General features: G+C 38.9%; 1 protein-coding gene across 2 annotated transcripts in view; it reads left to right on the top strand.

Moving 5' to 3' along the window:
- The window catches only part of TMCO3 (transmembrane and coiled-coil domains 3), a 49,323-nt gene that overhangs the window by 15,198 nt on the left and 8,113 nt on the right, over positions 1-26,012 (top strand). For both annotated transcript variants that reach the window (XM_081047079.1, XM_081047080.1), the window contains exons 7-11: positions 1,547-1,639; positions 5,612-5,798; positions 11,669-11,786; positions 18,805-19,000; positions 25,653-25,803. In XM_081047079.1, the coding sequence (XP_080903205.1) occupies positions 1,547-1,639; positions 5,612-5,798; positions 11,669-11,786; positions 18,805-19,000; positions 25,653-25,803 (745 nt within the window). The remainder of the gene's footprint in view (positions 1-1,546; positions 1,640-5,611; positions 5,799-11,668; positions 11,787-18,804; positions 19,001-25,652; positions 25,804-26,012) is intronic.

Here is a 26,012-nt window from a genome sequence, read left to right as displayed (position 1 = left end):
GCTCCAGGCTAAAAGCCTGGAAACTTAGTGGTAGAATAGACAACCAACGAGGAAGGTGCCCTGGTGGGCTGGCCTCCACTTGTTAGGGTGGCCTTTGGGAAGAATGGTTTTAATTTAATTTTTTGAATAAGTACTTTTCCATTATTGAAAATAATGTAAAAAGCTGTAGGTGAAAAATGTCTTGCAGTCCATGTCCCATCCCTCCCTTTTCAGAGTATTTGCAAACAATAGCAAATACAAACATGTTCTCCTTTTCCTTGTTTACTTGGCAGCAAAGATAGTTTATGAGCAAAGAATTAAGACTAAATAACTAGGTAATAGATATAACTTGATACTATAAATATTATAATTCTTAATAAATCAGCTATACCATGGAAAAATAATATAATTACAGTAAGCGACGATAAAAATGCAACAACATACTAGCCAAAAGTGGGGGGTGGATAATGGAGGAAGTGTAATTATACCAAAATGTTTATCTTTTCCTCGTAGGAAGTTGATAGGCTTTCATTTATTAAGTTGAGAAGTATAGGTTTAAGTATGTTACTTTGATGTCATAGGTTACAGCCTGATTTTCAAAAGGGAAGAAAAATAAAAGAAAAAATAAAAGCAGTAAGGAAGCATAAAAATGAGAAGACATAACGTAAAAGAAGTAAGAGCAAGTATCTGTTATAACAATAAATGTCAGTGGAATAAACTTTCCTCTTAAAAGATACAGGTTTCCAGATGGTGTCAGGAAAAAAAAAAGTACAGTAAACAAGATTAAGTAAAAATAAAGCAATCAAGAAAGGTTGAAAGTGAAAGGAGGACAGTTGCCAATAAGGGGGCAGGATTCATAATGCTAATAGCTGGCAAACTGAGTGTGGGTTAAGGGTTAGGATAGCACACGCGAGCCTGTACTTTGTTTTCCAATGTTCAAGGAACATTGAAAAAAATGGAAGTTTGTGGCAACAATTGAAAACCTCAAATGTAAGTAACATAAATAGTACCAAATATAATAGTATAAATAACATTCTCTATTATAGTGTGATAACATTAAAAATAAATAGCAAATGAAGAACCAAAACAAATAAAGAACATAAGAATACTGTGTATCCAAACCTGGGATATGATCAAATGTGGTAGTCGGGAGATAATTCATTCACTTAGTCATGTTCAAGCCCAAATGAGCGTAAAACACTCTAAATTAGTTAAGCATCAAGCTCGGGTTTAATGCTTCCCTGTCACATAAAGAACACTAAAGAAAGGAACTACTGAAGATAACAGTGGCAATTAATGAACTTAAAAACAGGTGAATGCATGAGCTTGTTCTTAGAAAACTGTTCCTCCAAGAAAAAGGAAAAAAAAGCATTATAATCAGGAAGTCCAAATTATCTCAGATGTAGAGGAAATTCAAAAAATTAATTGTTTTAAAAATGTACTGTGCTTTGGCAGGGGTTTGGGGGGAGATAGTTCCACTGAGCTTGTTAGTACAAGATTGTTCTGTTAAGCGTACTTAATATGTTAAATATATTAAATTATATGGTTTTAAAATTGTGTTTTTCAGTCTATTGTACAAGTGGAGACGTTAGGAGAATTTGGTGTGTTCTTTACTCTTTTTCTTGTTGGCTTAGAATTTTCCCCGGAAAAGCTGAGAAAGGTAAGGACCTCATCAGTCTGTGTTGTTACCCACAACTGAGCATAAATGATTTTGGTTTATTTTCTTTTAACATTTGGTCATGACTTGGCTATCAAATTAAATATTTTTAGGATACAATATGATGTTTTAGTTTGATATTATTTATTGGAATACAAATTCTACAAGGTAAAAAATGTTAGAAAAGGTGAAAATTCAATGAATAAATGGAAAATTACAAAAAAGGTCTGAGAAGTAATGCGTTTGAATTTTAATATATGGGTCCCTTCAAGAAGGTTTAAAACAGTTAGAGGCTGAAATATCATAGGGATTGAATATTCAGTGTATTACCCTAGAAAAAAATTACTGATTCTAATTCCTAAATAAGTCGCATATTTTGATTTTATTGTTCTATCACTGTTAAATGAAAATATGTGAAAGATTAATATTGTAATAGGATGAATAAATGTATGAATAAATGTTAAAATAATGACAGCAACAGTTGCCTTCTAAATTTGTTTGCTTTTAGAATTATTACTTTGAATGCTGAAGTATTCCAGCATGGAAATAAGAGTTAAGTTGGAACAAATACTTCACAGAAGAGGAAAATAGCTGATTTACAAGCTAATGGGGAGGATAAGGGGATAAAAGGACACTACTGGTTACAAAAAAATATATATAAATTAAAATCAAGTATCATTTTGCTTACCAGTATTAACTAGAATACTAATCTCAAGTGAGCAAAAGGTTTTTAGATGGCTGTGAGGAGTATTAGAATAGGTATTCTTGAACTAGGTGATGAAAGTTACAACTAGTGTACCCTTTTTGGAGCGCAGTCTAGCAATTTGACTTAAGAGCCTTAAACGATAGTTCTATTCCTTGGTCTCTATCCAAAAGAAACAATCAAATGTGTTTTTTTTTAATTAACCCACAAAAGGTATTCAGCTCCTCATTGTAGAATTTTATTAGAAGAAACTTGAGTATCTAACGGTTAAACTATGACATAGCTACTTGATAGAATATTATGTGGCCATTAAAAATATTACAAGAATGTGTAATAAAGAAAAATATGTTAAAATGATAAACTTAAAAAGAAAAAAATGAGTATATGGCATGGACATGGCAATCCAAAAGGATCCCAAATGCCTAGGAAAAAGCAACAGGAAATAGTGTACCAAACAACTGGATGGCTTCTCTTTTTCCTTCTCCACATTTTGCGGCTGCCCCCTTGTGGTGGCTCGGAAACGGGTCTCGTACCAAGAGTACATCCTATCACTTTCTAGGCCCATGGGCTTGGATGGCAAAAGGTTTATATCTACCTAATAAAAACTACATTATTAAGTAATACGTTTTCCTTTTTCTATTTCTCAGGTATAAATAACTGGTAAAGCTTTAGAGCACCTGAAGTAACTAGTGTACTGTTCTGAGTTGATAGGACTCCTGCTGTGTGGGTTACCCATGTGTCCTCATCATGGTGGAAAATTATTTAATAGGGTTTTTGAAATATTGATAATTGCCAGAAGGCCCCTCTTAGGTCTTATGTGAAATCTCCTAAAGGTCTGATTAGAAACTATTCAAGAACCAGTCTGGAAACTACTTCTTCCTTGACGCTAAAGAAAGTTGGTCTTTCTGTTCTGCCCACTGGTCTCATTGATTGTCTAAATCAGTTATTTGTAAGTCGTCATCTACTGTCTTATTCTTTTAGCTCCACTTAAACTGTCCTCTAAGTTTTATGTCGTAATAGTTCAGTTTCTGTCATTCCCTAAATAGATTATAAAATCATTAGAGGCAAGAGTTCTTTTTTCCTACTTTTGCCCCTTATTTGTTCTCTCCACACATGCTTGTTGAGGATGAAGTTCCCGACGCTCTGGTAGCTTCTGGTTGTAAGGTGATGTACACAATCAGCACGCTCCTTGTCCTTTTGAGGCTTATATTTGGGGATTTTAGACAGATGTGTGGGAGTGGTAGACAGAAGTCCTAGGAAAAGAAAGAGGAAATTAGAACTCAAGAGTATGTGAGGCCATCCACGCATCTGGGAATGTGGTGCGGGTGCCAGGGAGTGGGGCCTTGGCTTAGCGGATTCCCCATCAGAGTTCTCAGATGCCGATGTGTGAGGAGTCCCCTGGGGCTCCTGCTGAACCAAAGGTGCTGATAGGGGCAGCCTGAGGGCCTGCATTTCTGTGAGTGCAGGTGGTGCCGATGCTCGGGTCCAGGGGCCCACGAAGCTTCTAACGAACGCTCTCTCGGGATCTTTCTGGACTCATTTCCCACTGTTGTTTCCTCCACACTGTGCTTCTTGAGCTGAATGGATTCTGGCCCTCCTGACCAAGGTGTAGCAAGACACTAGATAATAAAGTCAAAAGTTTGCTCTGGTAATGACCTCAGAAGTCATTTAGTGTCACCTTTCTCTATAGATGTGGAAACTAAAGTGGAGAGATTGTTACCTAGGCAAGGTGCACAGCCAGTTAGTGACAGGTGTCCTAAACTCCAGATGTCCTTTGCAGATAGGAATGCCCTGAGGGCTAACACTATTTGCAGGAAGGACTACCTAAAAGCTGTGAACCCTAAAATCGAACGTGCCCAACCTTCTCAGAAGGTGCAGCTGGCTGTGTGGGCCCACTCTAGTCATTCACTACTCCTTGGTTGAAATATACAGGAAGAGGAGGAGTTATTAGAAAGAGATTAGCTTATGATAGCTATCATCACTGCCAAATATAGGAAGTAGAGAACATGAAATTTGAACTTTTGAGGAAGAGCCTTTGGGAGCTAACCTTCTCCCCCCTTTGGGAAGGAGAGAGGGGCCTACATTGGCCAGAGTCACGTGGCAGAAGACAGATTTGGCTCTGCATTGAGGGCCGAGCACTCAGTTCAGTTCCATGTTTTGTCTTCTCCATTTGGGGCTTTACAGGGTTAGGAGGCTCCTGGAATTCATTTCCTGAAGTTTCCATGGTAGACAAGCAGGTTGGCAGCCAGTCACAGCCTTGCGGAGGGCAGGGTGTGTGTGTGCTTGTTCAGCCACAGTAGGAAATCAATGCCCAGCTGAGCTGATTCCCAAAGAAAATGTCATGATTTTGCAGGATGTATTGGTTTTTACCGAGAACCAGAGCAGGGGAGGGGAAAGCTCACACCATCCAGAACACCCGAAAGTGAGTAGATGTGTTGAGACACAGATGAGGCTGGCCATCTTGTAGGGCCTCCGAACGTTTGCGTTTGACTTTACTGTCCTAGAGTTGTGCTGAGCCATGCATCTCCCACGGGCTCTTTCAGTAGAGGGCTTGGATGGGGGAATCGGTTTTGACTGGGAGGGTGAAATAAGGAGAAGAAAATGAACATGTGCTTTAAAGTGGGATAGGGTGAGTTTCTGGTTAATTTCTTTTGTTACTATGTATACTCATATTTGTGTAAATATCAGGTTTTATTGTGTTGTCTCTTCAACTAGATTGAAAATCCCAGAAGGTTAAAACCAAACCTGATTTCTTCACATTTTCCATCATGTCTAGCACAGTGCTAAGTGCCACGACATGCCTTATCAATATTTGTTTGATTATTGAGCCATGCTATCTGGATTTATGTCCTGACATTGACTTCTATGGGACTCTGGGCAAGTCACCTAATATGGGCTTTGGTGTTTTCTTCTAGAAATGGGAGAGAGAGTGTTGTCTACCTCCAAGATGTGTTCTGAGGATTAAATCATATACACACAGATTCGTGTACACGAAGAGACGTGTGTGTTTAGTCCCTACAAGAACACTTAGAACTCGGAAAGCCTTATGTTAGTGTTTGCTGTTTTTATTGTGTTAAGGTTACGACTTTGGATGTTATGCTGATGTGTCCACTGCAGAGTTGCTTCCTGAATATACACAATCTGTTGTGCATATTCCTGAAAGATTCAGGCCTGCCCCATTACTGGACAGTCTATGTGTATGTGCTCTGTATGTGGCTAGTCACGAGATGTCTTATTGTCACTAAAATGTGTGTAAATGTGTTCTCTTTAAGGTGTGGAAGATATCCTTACAAGGACCATGTTATATGACACTATTAATGATTGCGTTTGGCTTATTATGGGGACACCTTTTACAGATCAGACCCACCCAGAGTGTCTTTATTTCTACTTGCTTGTCCTTATCAAGCACACCATTAGTGTCCAGATTCCTCGTGGGCAGTGCCCGGGGTGAGAAAGAAGGTAGGTGATGACATGTTCTAAGTATATGTTGAAGTGTTACATATTTAATTGATTGAATTCACTCAGAAGGCCTGTTAGAAAAAATTGCACTCTTCCTCCCGCCCTGGGGTTTTCCTAACAATTGTGAGTACTTATGCTCATGTTCCCTTAAGAACTGATGTCCCTATAAATTCAGCTTCTCCAAACTTCCACTTGATTAAGAAAAATGCCTTTTACATGCTCATAAATTTAGGATAGATAGGACCAGGTTTAAAAAGAAATGAGGCTACATTAAAAAATATACGTGGGACTGGTGGATTTAAGACATTAATGTGCTGCACCAAACCTGAAACTACACAATGTGTTGTGTATATTTCTGAAAGACTCAGGAATTGGCCTGCGCCATCGCTGGAGCCAATTCTGCCCACCTCCAGAATTCTAGTTATGTAAGATAATTCAGTGTATTTATTGCCTACTGTCAACTGATGTTGTTACATGCAGATTTTAAAAAAAAAAAGGTTAATGTGCACTGCTTCACTACTTTAATTCTGGCAAGCATTGGGAATTGACATAGTTTTGATACCTTTTACTATAAAATATATGAGGAACTTGGTTAATTAAAGGTGTTTGCACCTCGTACTTTGGCATTGGTTTCATCTGTGTGTGGAACACTGCCATTTCTAAATCATTATCATGTATCGTGAAATCAGACTTGATCAAAAGCTAGGAATGAACATTCTGAGTTGTTGTTTGGTGGCACTGTCTTCTGTATACAGTTAAACTTTGACAGTATTGCCATTTTTTACATCAACCACTCCTTGGTTGATTTTTTACATGTTGATTCATGATGGTAATTTTCATCGTTTCACTCTTATTTTGTAAAAGTCAGTAAAAAACAGGGATAAAATGTCATAGTAACTTCACACTGATACTTGCCCTTTATCAACACACAGTAATGAAAGGGAAGATATGGGAAGAGAACACCAAAGCGGTGCAGCTGACCTGGCGGATAAAACCCGTCTGGCAGTGAGCAGAGCTGGCCTAACAAGATAGGAAGAGTCATTTAATGGGTTGCATGTTTGGGAGGTTGGTAGACATACTGAAGGACTTACATTTTGATGGGAAAATTAATGATTAAGCCTATATGGTAAAAATTTAATATACCTGTAGCACAGTTAGAAAATATAATTTGAAAAAAAGAACCTTCAACTTGTAATAGCCACAAAAAATACAAAGTTCTAAGGACTAAATCTCTGAAAAGATATGTGTGGTCTTTGTGGATAACAGTACAAAATCTTATAGAAAAGAGAACCCATGAATGGAAAGACTCAATACATAAAGATGTTTTCTCCCCAAACTTAGAAACAGCCATCCCAGTGAAAAATCTGGCAAGGTTTTTCATGAAACTTGGCAAACTAATCCTCAAGTTGATTTAAGAACAAAGGATGATACTAGCCAATACTAATTTGAAGTGAGGCGCTTCCCCACCGGATATCAAGACCTATCGCCATGTTGCCATGCTCGGTGTGACATGGTATTGGCCAGGCAAAGACAGGGCAGGGGGTGCAATGCATAGCCCAGACACTACAAGTAAGTGGGCTGATCAGCGAACAAGAATCAGTTATCTGTACAGAGGAATAGAATTAGAGCATTACCTTCAACTGGATGCACAACAATCAGTTCTATATGGGTTAGATACCTAAATGTGAAGAGCAAAACGTTAGAGCTCTTACAGGAAAATAGCCTGTGACCTGAGGGTAAAGAGAATTCCTTATAACGTGAACACAGAATCCAAAAAACTATATTGATAAATTTGAGCACATTAAAATTTGTAACTTTTATTAAAAAGGTCTTTTTTTTATAAGCCACAGACTGAGAGAAGACATTTGCTATATATATAATGTGCAAGGGAGTAATACTTAGAATGTATCAAGAACTTCAATAAGTCAAAACAAATGGGGAAACCCAATTGGAAAATAGGCAAAACATCCTAAAGGATGACTTACAGAAGAGGAAATCTGAATGACCAATAGAGATAAAAAGATGTTGAACCTCACTAGTAATTAGGGAAATGCAGGTGAAGACCATTAAATGCCATTTCACATTAGTGAGCTGGCAGAAAATTTTAAATAGATATACCATGTATTAGTAAGAACATAGAGTGCCTGGAAATCTTATGGGAATGTGAGTTGATTTAGCCGCTTTGGAGAACAATTTTGCAAACAGAAATGTCCATTTTTGGAGCCATATCCTAGAAAACTTGCAAATGTGAAAGAATATTCAAAATAATCACTTTTAATAGCAAAAAACTATAAGTAATCTGAGTATTCAGTAATACAGTGAATAATTATGGTGTATTCATCTACTGAAATACTACAGAAGTAAAAATGAATTAATCATACAGTATTGAGGGGGAAAATACAAGATACAGAAGACATCTGGTCTGATAACATGTATGTAAATTTTGAAGCCATGCAAAGCTTTATACTCGCAAACTTGTACACTGGGGGCATGAAGAGATGCCCAAGAAGGATGCCTCCATCACTCTTCAAGTCTGGGTTTTTGTTAGTTGTTGCCCAAATTCTGTTCCTTTTCTATTTCTCAAGATTCCAGCCAGTATATCAAATATTGAGTATATATCAGTATATCAGATATTGGCCCCTCAAAGAGGGCCAGTAAATAACTCCACTCTTGCATGCCCGTGCTTGGAACCCACAGGATGATAAACAAAGGGGTCAAGCAGATGGAGGTCACACTAGCAGCTTGACGATGATGAAAAGTGCTGTAGAAGATGTGGCAACCAGGACCTTCTGATACATACGCCCAGAATGGGACCTAACACTGCTCCATGCAGTATGCAGCCACGGAGGCCTCCCCTGAGGGCCTGCAAAAGACCTCACTCTGTCACCTCACCTGGGCTGCTGCTCACCAGGGAAAGAGGGGCTACTACCGACTCCCAAATAGAGCATGCTCATTTCTGTGGGAGTAGCGTAGGCAGGTTAGGGCACAGCGCCAGGAGTGGTTAGGGGAAATCTCATGAAAACAAGCAAGGGAAGGGGGTGTTCCAGTAAATGTACCAGAATGTTCATATCACAGCACATTTGTGATAATGGAAAAATTAAACCCAAGTACCCATCATCGATTGGGGAATAGGTAAATTGTGATGTATTCTGCTGCAGCTTTAAAACTGAATCCTTGCATTGTGTATCAATGTGGATAATTTTCAGATATAATGGTGAGCAAAAAAAAGCACATTACAGAAATATTGATTATATAAAGTTTAAAATTACACGATAATAAGCTCAGTGTTGTTCCCAAACACACAGATGTTATTATATTAAAGTAGAAAAGCATTCAAGGGGATGATAAACGTTAAAAATAAGGCACTGATTGGAGATGTAGCCAGGGAGAGTGGGACCCAGCAGGAGATAGCTGAGGGCTCAGTACAAGTACCTACAGTATCTTCTTTCAAAAATCTGAAGCCACGGGGGCCGGCCTGGTGGCTCAGGCGGTTAGAGCTCCATGCTTCTAACTCCAAAGGTGCCAGTTCGATTCCTATATGGGCCAGTGGGCTCTCAACCACAAGATTGCTGGTTCAACTTCTCGAGTCCTACAAGGGATGGTGGGCAGCGCCCCCTACAACTAAGATTGAACACAGCACCTTGAGCTGAGCTGCCTCTGAGCTCCCAGATGGCTCAGTTGGTTGGAGCGCGTCCTCTCAACCACAAGGTTGCCGGTTCAACTCCAGCGAGGGATGGTGGGCTGCGCCCCCCTGCAATTAGCAACGGCAACTGGACCTGGAGCTGAGCTGTGCCCTCCACAACTAACAACAACTTGAAGCTGAATGGCACCCTCCACAACTAAGATTGAAAGGTCAACAACTTGACTTGGAAAAAAGTCCTGGAAGTACACACTGTTCCCCAATAGAGTCCTGAAAAAAAATAATCTGACGCCAAGGTATCAAAAATTTAAGGTTTGGCAAAATTCAGTACTGGACATTTGTTATGTTCTTTGTTTTCTACACATTTAAAGTATTTAATCAAAGGAATGGAAAACAGGAAAAAATTGAAATGCTTATAGCAGTGATAAGCACAAAAATTAAACTTAATGCAAAATGAAGACAAACATGCAAAATAGTAAAAGTGGTATCTATTTTTTAATAATTCAAAATGAATAATTATTTTCACCTTTGTCTTGACTGCAGTGTTTACATTTTGTGCTTATCACCACTATAAGCATTTGTCTTTCTCCTCCAGCTGAAATGCATTTGCTCACGAGTGGGTGCTTCCTGAGAAGAGCACGGGTCCTGCACCAGGGCCCATGGTGAGGACCCTGGCCCTGACCCGTGGTGCCTGCAGCCTGGTGGTAGATAAGTGACTGAGTTAAGACAGTTGACTATGATCAGGTGCAAAGGAACAGAACAAAATTGTAAAAACATTTACAAAATGCTGGCAGTATGTCATCAAATGCTATTGTAAAAAGTGAGATGTACTTAGAGATTTTTATATTTCCTCTAAATCAAGCAGAGGTACAGTAATGGGCAGTCTGAAATACATGAGTTGTGTGTGAGGAGTAGGGGAGAAGGCCATGATGTAACTGCAAGCTTAGGACCCACCGAGTTTCCCGAGATCAGGAGAGTCCCCGTCATCAAGGTGTGTGGTGAAGTGTCCCAGCCGTTCTTTATTCTCTGTAACCAGCCCTCAGAGGTACAAGCTCTCACAACAACCTGATGGGATCATCAGTGTAGAATATTGTAAAATTCTAAGTCAACATGATTTCACTCACCAAAAGTGTAACTCTGTATAATAAGTAAAACAAGCCTCTTAAAAACTTCTAATCAAAGTTTTTGCTGGTCATGAAGGATTTTGATTTGGTTTGGTTTGGTTATTCTGCTTCTTTTATATAAATTTACTCTAACAGATTGGTCTTTAAATATGTACTGTCGTGGGGTGGCCGGTTAGCTCAATTGGTTAGAGCGTGGGGCTGATAACACCAAGGTTGCCAGTTTCAACCCCACATGGGCCACTGTGAGCTGTGCTCTCCTTAAAAAAAATATATATACACATATATATATGTACATATATATATGTATGTACATATACTGTATGTATATATACTGTCAGTAGCTTTTTAAAAAGAGAATAGCTTATTTTAGGGAGAACATGATACTTTAGTGTTTAGAAGTACATTTAAAAAGTCCAAAGCCAGGACTGTTGGTTGAAAAGGGAGACATCTGGAGGCCTGTGTGAAGTAGTGAGTTCTGGAAAAATACATCATTTTTCCTTTCTTCTTTGCAGAGTTGTGTAGTCCCCTCAACCAGTGCTGGTCAGTGCTTTTCTATTCTGTCTATCTAATGAGCCCGTATATCCCTACCAAGTCTCCATTTGTCTCAAAGGGAAGGGATATTCCATGTGGGGATGATGGTGGGTTTGAGGGAAAGTGACCTGTGCAGCCAGACTCTGCCCAGCAGATGTGACCAGAAAAGGGTAGGGCCAGACATCTTTTGCATAGCTTAGGGAAGAAATAAAGATTGGTGTTGAAGGCTGCTGCTTCGTGTTTTTTAGGGGACCCAGTGAATTTGGTATGATTATCCAGACCTATCATATTCTTGTTTGCCATGCCATCTTTCCATCATGACATTTTTCTATAATTATTTAAATATCAAATAAATAACGAAAATAAAATATTCAGGAAGTTTTCTTTACAAAAAGTTTTAATCTTTAAAATTGTTTCAATGTTTGCTCTCAAAGAGATTTCAAAGTCTATAATCTCATTTAAAGTATCAAAATTATTGGAATTATATTGGAAATATGTACGGTGACTATATTTTGACTTGGGACATTTTAAAATACCGTACGCATTTGCCTTTAATAACTGTTTCTCGCACGCAGGTGACCTTGACTACAGCGCTGTGCTGCTTGGAATGCTAGTGATGCAGGATGTGCAGCTGGGGCTGTTCATAGCTGTCATGCCGACTCTTATCCAAGCAGGAGCCAGCACATACTCTAGGTACATTTTTTTATGTTACTTTATGTCACAGTTTGCTTTTCTAGTTTCAAATCGTTTGTTTATAAAAATACTATTTAACACATTTTTCCAAAGAGATGTTCAGAGCTTGTATAGCTAGCACAGACTTAAGAGCCTAGACACTGGGGTCACACTACCTGGGCTCAAACTCTAGCTCTGTTGATTTCGGACAAGTTACTTAACCTTACTCTTCCTCAGTTTTGTCATCTATAAAGTGTGGATAATACCAGTTCTTACCCAATAAAGTAGTTACTGGGATTGAATGAGTTAAGGTATAAAGTACGCTGTCGTGGTGATTATCATTGTCAATGCCGTCTTACCATTCCCCCTCATCCTTCTTTCCATTCTCCAATAAAAATGATACCAGAACCCAAACTCTACTTGCTTAGGTTCAGAAGGTAAAAGAAGCCAAATGGGAAAAATAAATTTACCCAGAAAGTTGTAGGTTATGTTGCGTATACAATATATTAGAATACCAGCCAGAAAATAAATACACTTGGAAAATATAAGGAGCCTTATAAAATTTAAAGGTACATTGCATGTGGGTTAGGATTATAAGCTTGAATTTGTTTTAAGCAAATATATGCATATAAATGTTGTGCATTAAATATTTCCAGGGGATACATTAATTTTAATTCTTGTGGTACTGATACTATTGGTCAAAAATTAGTAGACTTCTTTGAAGTTTCTTTCGGAAACAGTTTGAAATGCTAAGATCTGTCTTATTTATTTTCTCTCGTCTTTTCTAATCTGTTATACTTCATCTCAACCTAATCACTCTCCAAAGGCCCACTGCCAAATACCCTCACAATGGGTTTCAGTATGAATTTGGGGGAACATAAACCATAACACTCTGGGTTTATCCTATTTGGTGTTTGCTTAGCTACTTGAATCTGTAGATTTATGTCTCTCTCTCCTAATTTAGGAATTTCAGCCATTATTTCCTCATATACTTTTTCAGTCCCACTTGCTGTCTCCTTCTGGGACTCCAGTGATCTAATGTCCTTTGTTATTGCCCCACAGGCCTCTGAGACATTTTTGTTTTCAGTTTATTTTCTCTCTGTTCAGACTGAGTAAATTCTTCTGATCTGTCCTCAAGTTCATTGATTCTGTCCTCTGTCATCTCCACTCTAAGAGTTAGCGTATCCAGCAAGATTTTTATTTTGTTTATTATATTGTTTAGTTGTACAATTTTCATTTGGTTCTTCATTTCATAACTTCTGTTTCTTTGCTGAGATTTTTCTGTGTTTTTTTATTTTCAATTTGTTTCGAGAATTTTTTTATATATATATATTTTTTTACGACCAAATCAAATATTTTATTTTCTTTTTTCTTTCTTTTTTTAAAAAATTTATTGGGGTGACATTTGTTAGTAAAATTACATAAATTTCAGGTGTACAATTCTGTATTACATCATCTATAAATCCCATTGTGTGTTCACCACCCAGAATCAGTTCTCCTTCCATCACTATATATTTGATCCCCCTTACCTTCATCTTCGACCCCCCACCCTCCCTTCCTCTCTGGTAACCACTAAACTATTGTCTGTGTCTATGAGTATTTGTTTGTCTTGTTCTTTTGTTGTTTTTGGTTTATATACCACATATCAGTGAAATCATATGGTTCTCTGCTTTTTCTGCCTGACTTATTTCGCTTAGCATTATATTCTCAAGATCCATCCATGTTGTCACAAATGCTCCTATATCATCTTTCCTTAACGCCAAAGAGTATTCCATTGTGTATATATACCACAACTTCTTTATCCATTCATCTATCGAAGGACATTTTGGTTGTTTCCATGTCTTGGCCACCGTAAACAAAGCTGCAATGAACATTGGAGCACACGTGTCTTTATGTATAAATGTTTTCAGATTTTTTGGGTAGATACCCAGGAGAGGGATTGCTGGGTCATATGGTAATTCTATTCGTAATTTTTTGAGAAACCTCCACACTGCCTTCCATAACAGCTGCACCAGTCTGCATTCCCACCAACAGTGTATGAGGGTTCCTTTTTCTCCACAGCCTCTCCAACACTGGTTACTATTTGTCTTGTTGATGATAGCCGTTCTAACGGGGGTGAGGTGATATCTCATTGTGATTTTTATTTGCATTTCTGTTTCGAGAATTTTTAATTGCTGTTGAATCAGTTTTATGATGGCTGCTTTAAGCTCTTTGTCAGATAATTCTAAAAATGATTCATCTTGATATTGAAGTCTGTTTATTGTTTTTTCTCATTCAAGTTGTGGTTTTCCCTGATTCTTGGTGAGATGAGTGATTTTCAGCTGTATCCTGGACATTTCATATATTATATGTCTCTAGATCCTCTTCATCGTTTTTTTAAAGCAAGCAGTCCCCCGATTGAGGTGTGGTGTGAAGGCTAGCTGGGTGTGTGGGGGGAGGGTGTGTGTGTGCGTGTGTTTCATCATCCTGTTGGGCCCCACCCAAGTGGAGCACTAACAAACCTGCCTCATTGCAGATGGGTAGGATAGAAATATTTTGTAGTTTTTAGTATTTACCAGATATTATATTAAGTTTCAGCATACCCAAAATGATTTAAGATCTCTTCTGTGCTCTTAGGTAGCTCAGCCTGGCAGGGAAAGTAGAAGGAATGAATAGCTTTTCAACTGAGGCTCAGGCCCTGGAGCAAGGCCTCCTGGGAGCCCCAGCTCTGCCATTTGCCAATCCTGCAAGCTTTGGCACCTTACTGAACCTCTTTGGGCTTCAATTTTTCTCGCCTGTAAAATGAGGACAATATAGAAATAGGACCTACCTCATGGGACTGTGTGAGAATTGCAGAACAGAATCACGCAAAGCACTTAGTTTAGTCCCAGGTGCATATAACTAGTAAAGGTAGTTTATCAAGAAATTCCTTTTGATTGTCATTTTCCTTTGATCCATTTTTTTTTAACTATCAGAAAAGCAACATTTTAGTCACAACCTCAAAAATCAGAGTCAGTTCTTATTCTTTTGGCTACAGATATTCAAGATAAGTAACTGAACAAAAATCTGGACAGCAAAAGGAAGATTTGTAAGTTTAGCTGAAAATTATTTGAGTTCTATTTAAGAAGTGTATAACAAATTGTTGTCTATAAAGGTCGGGATCTCCTTCCAAACAATAAGCAGAACCTCAGCAGAGTCATAGAGCACTCATAAAACACAAATGTGACATTCATCTTATCAAACTTTCCTGTCACTTGCAGGTAAAACTGTTGCTATAGGATGTTGTCTCAATCAAAAAACTTTAAAAGCTTTTCTTTTTTTATTTTCCCAATTAAAAAAATTAATCCAATACAGGTATCAACACCATTGGTATTATTTCAATTTAGTCATAAAAACATCATGTTTACCAAGACTTTTAATGACATGGAAAAAATGCTCCATATTATGTTAAGCTGTAAAAAACAGTCAAAATCACATACAATATTTTTCAAAAGGTTAAACATAGAGTTACCGTATGACATAGCTATTTCACATAATGCCATAAATTATACACTTTAAAATGTTTAAAGTGGTCAATTTTATGTTACGAATATTTTATCACAATAAAAAAATCTTGTGCATGAATGTTCATGGCAGCATTAGTCATAATAGGTAAGAAGAGGAAATAACTGAAATGTCCATTAACTAATTAATGGATAAATAAAATGTGCTAGGATCATACAATAGAATGTTATTCAGCCATAAAAAGGAGTGAAGTACTGACATATGCTACATGGATGAACCTTGAATACATTAGGCTGAGTCAAAGAAATCAGTCACAAAAGGCCACATATGATTCCATTTATATGACCATCCAAAGTATGCAAATCCATAGGTACAGAAATTTGCCAAGGGCTGGGGGAGGGGACTTTAGGGTACAGGGTTTCTTTCATTGGTGATCAATTTGTTCTAAAATTGATGTGGTAGTGATTGCACAGTTTTGTGAATATACTAGAAAGCATTGTGTTTTATAGTTGAAATGAGTGAATAGTTGAAATGAGTGAGCACTCAGAGGTCTTGGTGAGGGGTGGGAATTGGAGCAGGAACCTAGAACAGCCCAAGTGCCTGGCTGAGAAAATGATGGCACAGACACGTGACGGAATACGTGCGCAGGTATTAAAACGAGTGAGGCCTGTGCTGATACAGAAACGTTGCCAAAACATGATGACTAGAGAAATCAAGATGCAGAATAATGTATTCATCGTGCAGATGAATAACTGGATGTGTGTGGGCATACAGATGACACGTGAGCTAGTAGAAACTCTTCACAGTGTTGTCTTGAAAGAGATTGGAGTTGCACGTGACTTTCACTTTTCATTTGTACCTTTTTGAGTGTTTGACTATTGTATCCTCATCACAATGCAGTTAAGAGACAATTGGGAGATAGACCTGAATGCAAGCCTTGGGCTTGGTGATTGCAGAGAGCATTTTAGCAACTAGACACACAGGCCTCGGAGCCAAACACCTAGCGTGTGACCTGGAGCAATCACTTGGCCTCTGCCTCTACTTTCTTGTCTATAAGATGGGGATGGCGATGGCACATACCTGGTAGGGCTGCTGTCAGGATTGTCGTGAGAAATGCAGGTCTTCAGTGGCTGCAGTATCTTTATCAGCTAAATAAACCTGGACTGGGACTGGAGCAGCTGCCATGCACTAGGGGAGTGTGGCCTGCTCTCAGACTTGCCATGGCGTTTGGAGAAGATAATGAATGACAAATAAGGGAATGGTCAACAAGAAGATGTCCAGTGCAGGTGAGTGTTGTGCAGAGAATTCCACTGGGGTGAAGAGTCAGTGGACAATGGGTGACCACTTCAGGTTGGCAAGGCCTCTAAGTAGTGGACTCTGGGCTGAACTGTGAAGGACACAGCTGAGCCAGTCAGGGAGGAGAACCCAGGGTAGGGGATAAGCATCTAGCTGAGGGGGCCTTGTGCACAGGCCCGATGGCTGGAGGGAATGTGGTGTGTCAGGGAGGAAAGGCTGGTGTAGGCCGCTTTGCAGGTGAGAGGTGAAGAGTGGAAGGAGTAAGAAGTCTGGGCTCATCTGAATGTCACAGGCGCTTTGGACATCTGATTGGTGTCCCCCTGTATTGTTTTGGCCGCTGTGGAGCCTGGACAAGATCAGTTAGGAGGTTACTGGAGTTGTGTGGGGAGATGATGGCACTTAGGGAAGGGGTGCCCTGGTGCTGGACAGGACCAGGATCGGTAGTACAGCACTTACTTGTGATGCGTTGATGTGTGTGGTGAGAGATTAGTTCAGTGGTCTGCTACTGGGATGTGGAAGACGGCTAGGAATTTGAGGTAGGTCTCAACCTACTTGATTCTGTCACAGCAAGCACATTTCTATTCCTGCCAGAGTTACAGACCCTAATTTCCCACACTGGCTCGCCATCTTCATTAACAGACGTGGAGTCTTTCACGGTGACTTTGCTTTTTTGCTTCAAGCCCAACTCTGTTGCTCTGTTCTAATTCTCCTAAGTAATTGCGCACAACTTGAGATTTCTGTTCAGCATTGCTCATTTAAGCGTGGCTACAGTGATGAATTCTCTCTTAGTACAATAGTCCTCCTTTATCTGCGGGGTAAATGTTCCAATACGCTGAGTGAATGCCTCAAACTGCAGATAGTACCAAAACCTATATACCCAGGGTACCAAAAAATATATACAAGTGGATGCTTTGGTCACTGTTGCTCAAGCAGTAGTTTGCCGTAATCAGAAGTGTCTGGACGCTGATGGTAACCACTCTGAGCACCTCTTGTAATTGCAGAAGTCAAACGTGACTTCTTTTGTTATCGGTATATATATATTACAATCGTAATACAGTTTTCCTTTCTTAAAATGTGTATAGATTTTTTTGGCACCCTCTGTATTATAGTATGTTTTTTCTTTTACATGTGTACCTTTTCACTTAAAGTAAACACTTTACAGCTTCTCTTTGGCATATCTGAATTGCAAGCATCACTACTCTTGTGTTTTGGGGCCATTATTAAGTAAAGTAAGGGCTACTTAAACACATACACTGCGATACTCAGACAGTGGCTCTGGTTTCCCAGACAGCGACTAAGCGACTAATAGGCAGGGAGCATATACATATACAGTGTGGATACACTGGACAAAGGAATGATTCATGTCATGGGCAGGACAGAGCAGGACAGCATGAGATTTCATCACACTACTCAGAATGGTGTGTAACTTAAAATTTATGAATTATTTATTTCTGGAATTTTCCATTTAATATTTTCAGACTGGTTGACCAGGGGTAACTGAAACCACATAAAGTGAAACCGTGGATAAGGTGGGACTACTGTAATCAGATTTGTATTCTTCCATTGAGAACTTTTAAACCAGAATTTTGGATTGAATGGTTTCCTAAATATGATGGAAAGCTAAGAAAAATGTGCATATATTTAAGAAAATGTGTATATTATTATAAATACTACAAATACATAGTGGTGCCTTTCTTATAAAAGTCTTTAGGTTGAGATCTTAAGAATATATTCCGAGATCTGAGTAGCATCTTGTGAAAAGAGCTTAGTACAGAATCCTTTTCTTTATGACTAAACAATAGATATAAAATTCAGAGTTCTGGCTTGGGATAAAGGAGTATTTTGTTAAAAGTCACTGGAATTCTTTAGTTACCTTCTAATGGTGAGCCTGTAATGTAATATTACAAAGTGACTGTTGCTTGATGAAGAATTTCAAGTGGGGGTTAATTCCTGAAAAGGAATTTTATTATCTATTACAAAGCTATCTAAGCTGTCAGTCAAGTCATTGCATCCTATTAAATGTATTTACTCTAAAGTATTGGTTGTAAAACAATCCAGCTTCTATATTTGATTCAAATAATTTCTGAGGTTAATGTGATTGATACGTTTTATTTTAATATTTGGAAATAAAAATGCATGTGATTTAGATCATTTATTTTGCGTCATGTTAAACAAAATAGTGGAAGATCTTTTTATTGGGTTTTAGAGAAATATGTTTTGGAGGTGAAATAACATGTCTCTTTTTTTTTTTCTTTCCTAGCATTGTCATGGAAATACTACGAATACTGGTTTTGATTGGTCAGATTCTTTTTTCGCTAGCTGCTGTTTTTCTGTTATGTCTTGTTATAAAGACTTACCTCATAGGACCATATTATCGAAAGCTGCATATGGAAAGCAAAGGGAACAAAGAAATCCTAATCTTAGGAATCTCTGCTTTCATCTTTTTAATGTTAACGGTAATTCTCAAAATATGTTATTTATATAATCTAATTTATAATCTGTTCACTGAGAGCTTGTGATCAGTTCTTTATCTTTTTATTTTAATAGCAGTTAAAATATTTGAAACACTTGTTAGAATTTTTAATTTTATGCACAATTATTATGTTACCCATCAATATTAATATGAGTTAAGCCTGTTTAAACTCATACTCATTTTTTTATTTTTTATTCTTAAATATGGTTTGTTACTCTTCTCCGTTTCTGTATCTCAGCACCACGATTTCACTGCTTAGGATCTGTCCGTAGAGGCTATAGAGACTACAAAAGCTACGGTTTTCACCCCCTTATTTATGTGTTTGTATATGTTTAAGTGTAGTACATAGCAGCAGTATATGTCACTGAAGAGTGCACATTGATTAAAGAAATACAAAACTTTGGCATAATTTCCGAACTTAAATAGTAAAAATAAAAACTACAAAAGAAGCTGCATACCCTAAATGTATCATGTGAAACAAACATAGTCAAAAATGTAAATTTACATGCAATTTCTCTGGTCTTGTCATAGCACATTAGACCCATTTACAATGGCAAAACCCTGAGCTACTGCTCTGAAGAGAGCACGCTTGCTCACTCTTGGGTGTTCTGCAAACAGACAGCGGAGCCCAAAGCAAAAACCTGTTCCAGTGAAGCCTCCCGCACTGGTGAATGCCAAAGAACTGACTCTTCTCATTGGGGGCTGAAACATTAGGTTACACAACGACAGTCATTTGGAGCTCAGAGTACAGTGTGAGAACCAGAAACTTTACATTTGAGACATACTCCCTGCATTCAAGTGAAACAGGATTATTGGAATAATAGGCAGGTCTGCAACTGGGAACAGGGAGCTGGTTCAGACCAATAAAGCTACAAGTGACTGAGTCAAGTCAGTAAAGAATAGCAGTCAGGCGCTGAAGTGTTAAAAGTACCCAGTGTGAAAACCAAATGCACCCCACTACCCTATCAGTGTAGGAGTGATACCAACGGACTTTTAAAACCTTTGGTCTTCAAAACCCATTTGGTATCCTTATTTTCCATTGCTACCACTGGGTACGTCCTATGCATTTTGTTTACTGTCACCACCTCGGGCACACCATGACCTTGCACGTCAGCTGGGGTCAAGTCCTACTCACAGCCCAGCTGTGAAGCGTGAGCTTCAGGTTTCCAGGCCCACTTTGGCACCAAAATGGTTAAGTCCTGGGAGCCAGAGCTGTGTCCCATCTCTTCCCTTCCCTCCCCTGCTCTTTCCACCCTCCTCCCATAATTTCTCATATGAGAGGTGCCTGCAAGTCCCATATTTGAAACAGATACTCCAACCCCACCAGGCGGTTGGGGTTTTTTTATTACATGCATAGTCATACATGTTTTATCTCATTCCTGTAAAATCCCTTGCAGTTCATGTTTTAAAAATCAAGACATTCACATAATCGCATGTCATCCAACACAAGGAAAACGTGACCACCTCCCGTTTACCGTGGACAGATCCAAGCAAAATAAAATATTCTTTAAATTTCTTTGCTTCCCCTTATATTGCATGTTTTATTTCTCCCAATCCCAGCAATCGCACAGAAGCCCATCATATCCATCCCAAACTGGTTTCTAGCAGGCTGAGATGATGGGAACCCTTGTCAAGGCAGTTGATGCTATGGGCTTCCAAACCTGGTTACAAATGTGCCTCCAAAACAGATGGAAGGAAACAGTGCACTCTCCCCAATGCTTCATGTATCAGTTTGACTTTGCAATGCAGTTTACATCCTCGAAACTGACAGTCTGTAGTGGGAGGGATAGTGTAAGGGACTGAAGTTGAAGTTGTCTCTTATTAGTTTACCCTTTCAACATTAAACAAGAGACCAAGACAGAAATGGTTCCAACGTTTCACCATGTATATTTCTTCTTATGCAGTCTATGCTGAGAATGCCATGTAAATGGGTCATTGCAAAATGCAACCATTTATTTTTCTCCAATTAAAATAAGAAACAAACCAATATGATCTCATTTCTATTAACTTTTGAAGGTTTACAGCAGTTAAAGTGTTTTTGCTACTATGTATAAGGTTAAAAAAATCATTTTTCCCCCATAAAATACAAGAGCAACCAATTTCACCATCGAGTAAAAGTAAAAACTGGGATTCTTGTTTAAATTAGTCCAAAGTGGCATTTAGGAATTTAGTTGTAGGCTGCTGGACTGACACCAAGACTAACCAAAGTCTAGGGTTGGGCCTGGTTTTGTTTTGGTTTTCTTTTCAATACCCAGTGTTCATGGATTAAGTTCTGGAAATGTTCCAATTGTAAGACAGGGATCTGTTTGGATTCCATCACGGTTATGCTCCTTGAGTTGGATGTTGGAGTGTGAGGTACATTTTGCCAGACCCATGCCAACTACCTAGTAGTCATCAAGGTCAAAAAATTCATTGTCTCTTCCGTGGCATTCCATTCCCTGGAAATCTGCTCATTACCACAGGACACCTCCAATTCCACCAAATGTTTTCACAAACTGGAATCCTTCTTGTGACAATTTCCAATGTAACTCCAAATTTTTTATAGTTGTTAGCAAACCATTGCTGCAGAGGCATGCTCTCAATTAGTTCATGTTCTGGTCCTGTCTTTTTGTGAAATGAGACTTACCCTTCTCTTGTTCTGGAGTTAGAGAATTTTCTCCTTTTGTGCCTTGGCAATGACGAATGTATCTCATTATATCCAGATTTTCATAGACTAGTAGTTCCTATTTCTAAAGCTTTTAGTGTGTCTTTAACTCCAAAACAGTACTTGCCTGTGTCCTGGCTGATTTCATCAGAGTAACATCCTAAGATTCATTCTCTTGAATGAATTTTGCGTTGGAGAGAACTTCAAATAACTCAATAGCTACGTTTAATTCATTTTCACCACCATAGATCAACTAATTTTAAACCTTTTGGTTGCAACACCTGATCAAACACAGACTGACTTAGTTCAGTTTTGTGGTCAGCTGATCCAGCTACACTAAGACCAGCAACATTCACTTTGTCCCCAGGACTAAACGGCCGCAGAGCAGTCTCAGCTACTTTCCTAACATATTAACTCACACTCTTAAGCACTTTGCTCACATGGTATTTGTGAATGCTGCATTGAAAAACAAATCTGTGGGAGTGAAAAGCCACCAGTGTCAAGCCGTGTTCCTCTGTCTTAAACTTTCAAACAGCATTGTACCTGAAATAAGATTAGCAATTTAAAAACAAATTTTAGCTCTGTTGGATCATGACAAGCTAGTAACAGTAGAACATCCTTTGCCATAAATGTGAAAGGTTAAAAAATAAAAAGCTTGTTTTGGAAGCAGCCTTCTCATGAGAGAATGGGGAAATACTGTTGGGGCCCCCAATAAGTACTCTGGTAATGGACTCACCATACAACCCAGCAGTTGCACTCCTGACGTGTATCCCAGAGAAATGAAGACTTAATGTTCACACAGAAACTTACACACAAATTTTTTTTATAGCAGTTTTATTCATATTAGCCCCAAACCACCTACTTGTCCTTCAACAGGTGCATGGTTCAACCAGCTGTGGTCCTTCCACACCAAGGAAGACGACCCAGCTTTAAAAATACTGGTACATGAATCTCCAGAGAATGATGCTGAGTGAGAAAGGCAATCCCAAAGGTCACGTACCGTATGATCCCATTGCTGTGACCTTTATGAAGACAGAATTTGAAAACTGGAGGGAAGATTGCTGGTTGACAGGCATTAAGGAGGGAGTGGGGTGGGAAAGGTCTTCGTGGTGACAGAGTGTTCCGCTTCTGTGCCCTGTCATGTCAGTGTCCTGGCTGCGATCTTGTGCTATGGTTTGGCAAGATGTTGCCATTGGGGAAAATGAGTAAAGGGTCCATGAAACGTCACTGGATTATTTTTTACAACTACAATTCAATCTACAGTTGTCTCAAAATACAAAGTTTAATTTAAAAAAAAGGAAATTAACAAAAATTACTTCCGTATATATAGTTTAATTGCCTGGTGTCCCATTTTATGATCTTCAGAGAGGACAGATTTGCTTCTGCTCAAAGCTGCTCAAGTATCTGACTTACTTAATTTTTTTACATTGCTTTATCCATTCAGAGTATTTTTCTCTTTGAAAACAGCATCCAGCAAAATTGTCTTACCTGGATGACTTCTTTGCTATTTCCCAATAGCTACCTAAGTTAAAAACAATCCCCACTTCATTGGTTTTCAGTTTTACTTCTTCATTCAGTGGTATTTACTGAACACCTGCTGCTGTTGCCAAGTGTTGTGTTAGGTGCTGAGGCATTTTGCAGATCATATATTCTTATAATTCCTCTGTCAGACTCTTCATTCATTGCCGTGTGATACTCCATCATGCGAGTATTTCACAATTCATCCTTTCTGTTGTTAACTATTAGGGTTTGTTTTCATCTGGGGCTTCCGTGAATAAAGCTGCTATACACATTCTCCTATGTGTTCGTTGATGGACATGTGCTTTCATTTTTGATGAGTGTATATCTAGGAGTGGGGTTGCTGGGTCGTAGGGTATGCACATGTTTAACTTCAGTAGTTTCCCATGTTAGCTTTCCCCAAGTAGTTATGCCGTAGGTTTCTACCCCTATCAGCGCTGTGTGAGGGTTCAGTTCCACTGTATTCTCACCATTATTTGTATCATCCGTCTTTGTAGTTGTAGCTGTTCTGCTGGGTAGTGGTGGTATCTCGTCGGGGTTTTGATTTTCATTTCCCTGATGACTGATGGTGTGAGCACCTTGCCTGTTAGCGTCTTCAGGTTATTTTTCTTTGGGGTTGGTTATTTTCTTACTCATCTGTAGGAATTTTTATCTGGCAAATTTTTTGTCAGTTTTTTTTTAACTGAAATGAAATTCACATAACAAAACTCGCCCTTTAACCATTTTAAAGTGTACTAGTCAGTATAACCATCACACCTGTCCAATTCCAGAACATTTGTATCACCCCAAAAGAAACTCCATGTCTCCCAATTCTGTCTGCCCACCATCCTGTAGTAACCACGAATCTATTTTCTGTTCCTGTGGATTTGCCTGTTCTTGACATCTCAGATAAATGGGATAAAATAATATGTGGCCTCTTGTGTCTGGCTTCTTTCATTTTGCTTGTGTCACAGGTTCATCCATGCTATAGTATGTTTCAGTACTTCATTCCATTTTATGGCTGCATAATATTCAGATATTTTTGTTATCATCTTCTATTTTGTGACTTGCCTTTTCATTTGCTTAATTGGCATTTTTTTTTATTTTAATTTTAATGTAGTCCAAGTTATCGATGTTTTCATGGTTAGTACTGTTTATATTCCACATGAAAGATCTTTGCCTGCCCCTGGATCATGGAGATGCTCCGTGTTGTCCTCTAGAAATGTCACCGCTTTATTTTTCTTGTTTAGCTGGACAGTCCATCTTCAGGGGAGCTTAGCACATGATGGAAGGGAGTGGACAGAATCTGTTTTTTCACGTGCTTTTCCCCACACTGTGTGACGGAGGATACCTCCCCTACGTGTGCAAGGTCACCTTATCAAAAACCAAGAGGCTGTGTGAGTGTGTGTGTGAGCGCATGTGTTTCTCACTCTAGTCCCTGGCCAGCTCACCTGTGTAGGGCCCAACTTTTTTCTCTGGCAGTGTTGTCTTGGCTATATTTGTGGTCTTTCCGGTGTCCACATTTAAGTTTTAGATTTATCCTGTCCATGTTCACACACGAGAAAGTTCTGTTGTAATTTTGGTGAATCTGTAAACAGTTGAGGGGGACCTGACATTTTAATGATTCCAAGCCTGGAAGCGTGGCACACACCGTCAGTGTACCGAGGTCCTCATCTGTGTTTCTTAGTGCTCGGTGCGGAGACCGTGCACTTCTGTGGTTGTATATTCCCAGTTGTTTGATGTGTTTTGGTGCCATTGTAAATGGTATTTTTTTTAAAGTTCTTCTTTTTTTTCCTGTTTATTGCTGCTATCATCTATAGTTTCGGTATCTCAAATTAAAAAACAGCTACTTCTTTCCAATTGTTTTGCATCAGTAATGCCTCATCAAAAAGTTTGAAGCTTTGCATGTGACAGAACCATAGTTAGAAACCTGGTAAACCGTCACCGTTCTACCTGAATCTGGCTCTATTGAATCTAGTCCTTTCTAGATTCGTTGATGCTTCCCTCTGGTTTCCTGCCATCTCCAGGTAATTGCTCATCAGCTTTGTCTGCTTTCTCTAAGTGGTTTGAGTTGGTGATGGGAATAGTTTTTTTGCTTTTTATGCAGTATGCTTTTTAATGTCCCAGTCCAGCTATTCATTGATTCAAGGTAAAAAAAAAAAATGTATCACGAATATTTAAAATAAATTTAGAAAAATATTCTGATTCAAAAATTTCACAGCAATCTATATGAATTATTGTTTCAGATTACTGTTTTCTCTTGTGTGGTTAATTCAACTAATGTTACCTTCCGCCTGTGGTCGTTCATGTCTTCCCCACAGAGGCCCCACGGAGGACCTCACAGATGGACAGCGATATTTGATTTTCATGGTTTTCTTGTGTCGGTTCTGCTAGATCTAACAGGCCGTCCTTGGGTGTGACTCCTGCTTTGGCAGAAGCTGTTGGTAACTGGTGGCACTGTGTGTGTGATGTGTGGTCCTTCCCTCTTCCTCAGGTCACAGAGCTGTTGGATGTCTCCATGGAGCTTGGCTGCTTCCTGGCTGGAGCACTCATCTCTTCCCAAGGCCACATGGTCACCGAGGAGATTGTGTCCTACATCGAGCCCATCCGTGACTTCCTGGCTATCATTTTCTTCGCATCCATAGGTAACCTTCTTTATGTCATGATGTTTGCATTGTATTTGTTAAACACTTGCAGATCACTTCTGGTATCTGTTTATATGCATACTTTTATTTATAGCCTAGACAGTGAAAACAGTACCCATAAAAACTAGAGTCTAAGGAGACATTTAAAAAGAGGGAAATTTTGGACCAAGGGACGTTGATTGGTTGTCATGCTCTGTCAGTGCTAAGAT

Source organism: Rhinolophus hipposideros, assembly GCF_964194185.1.
Source record: "Rhinolophus hipposideros genome assembly, chromosome: 4".
Taxonomy (NCBI): domain Eukaryota; kingdom Metazoa; phylum Chordata; class Mammalia; order Chiroptera; family Rhinolophidae; genus Rhinolophus; species Rhinolophus hipposideros.
Note: the sequence above shows the minus strand (reverse complement) of the source record. Positions and strands in the feature narration are given on the sequence as shown.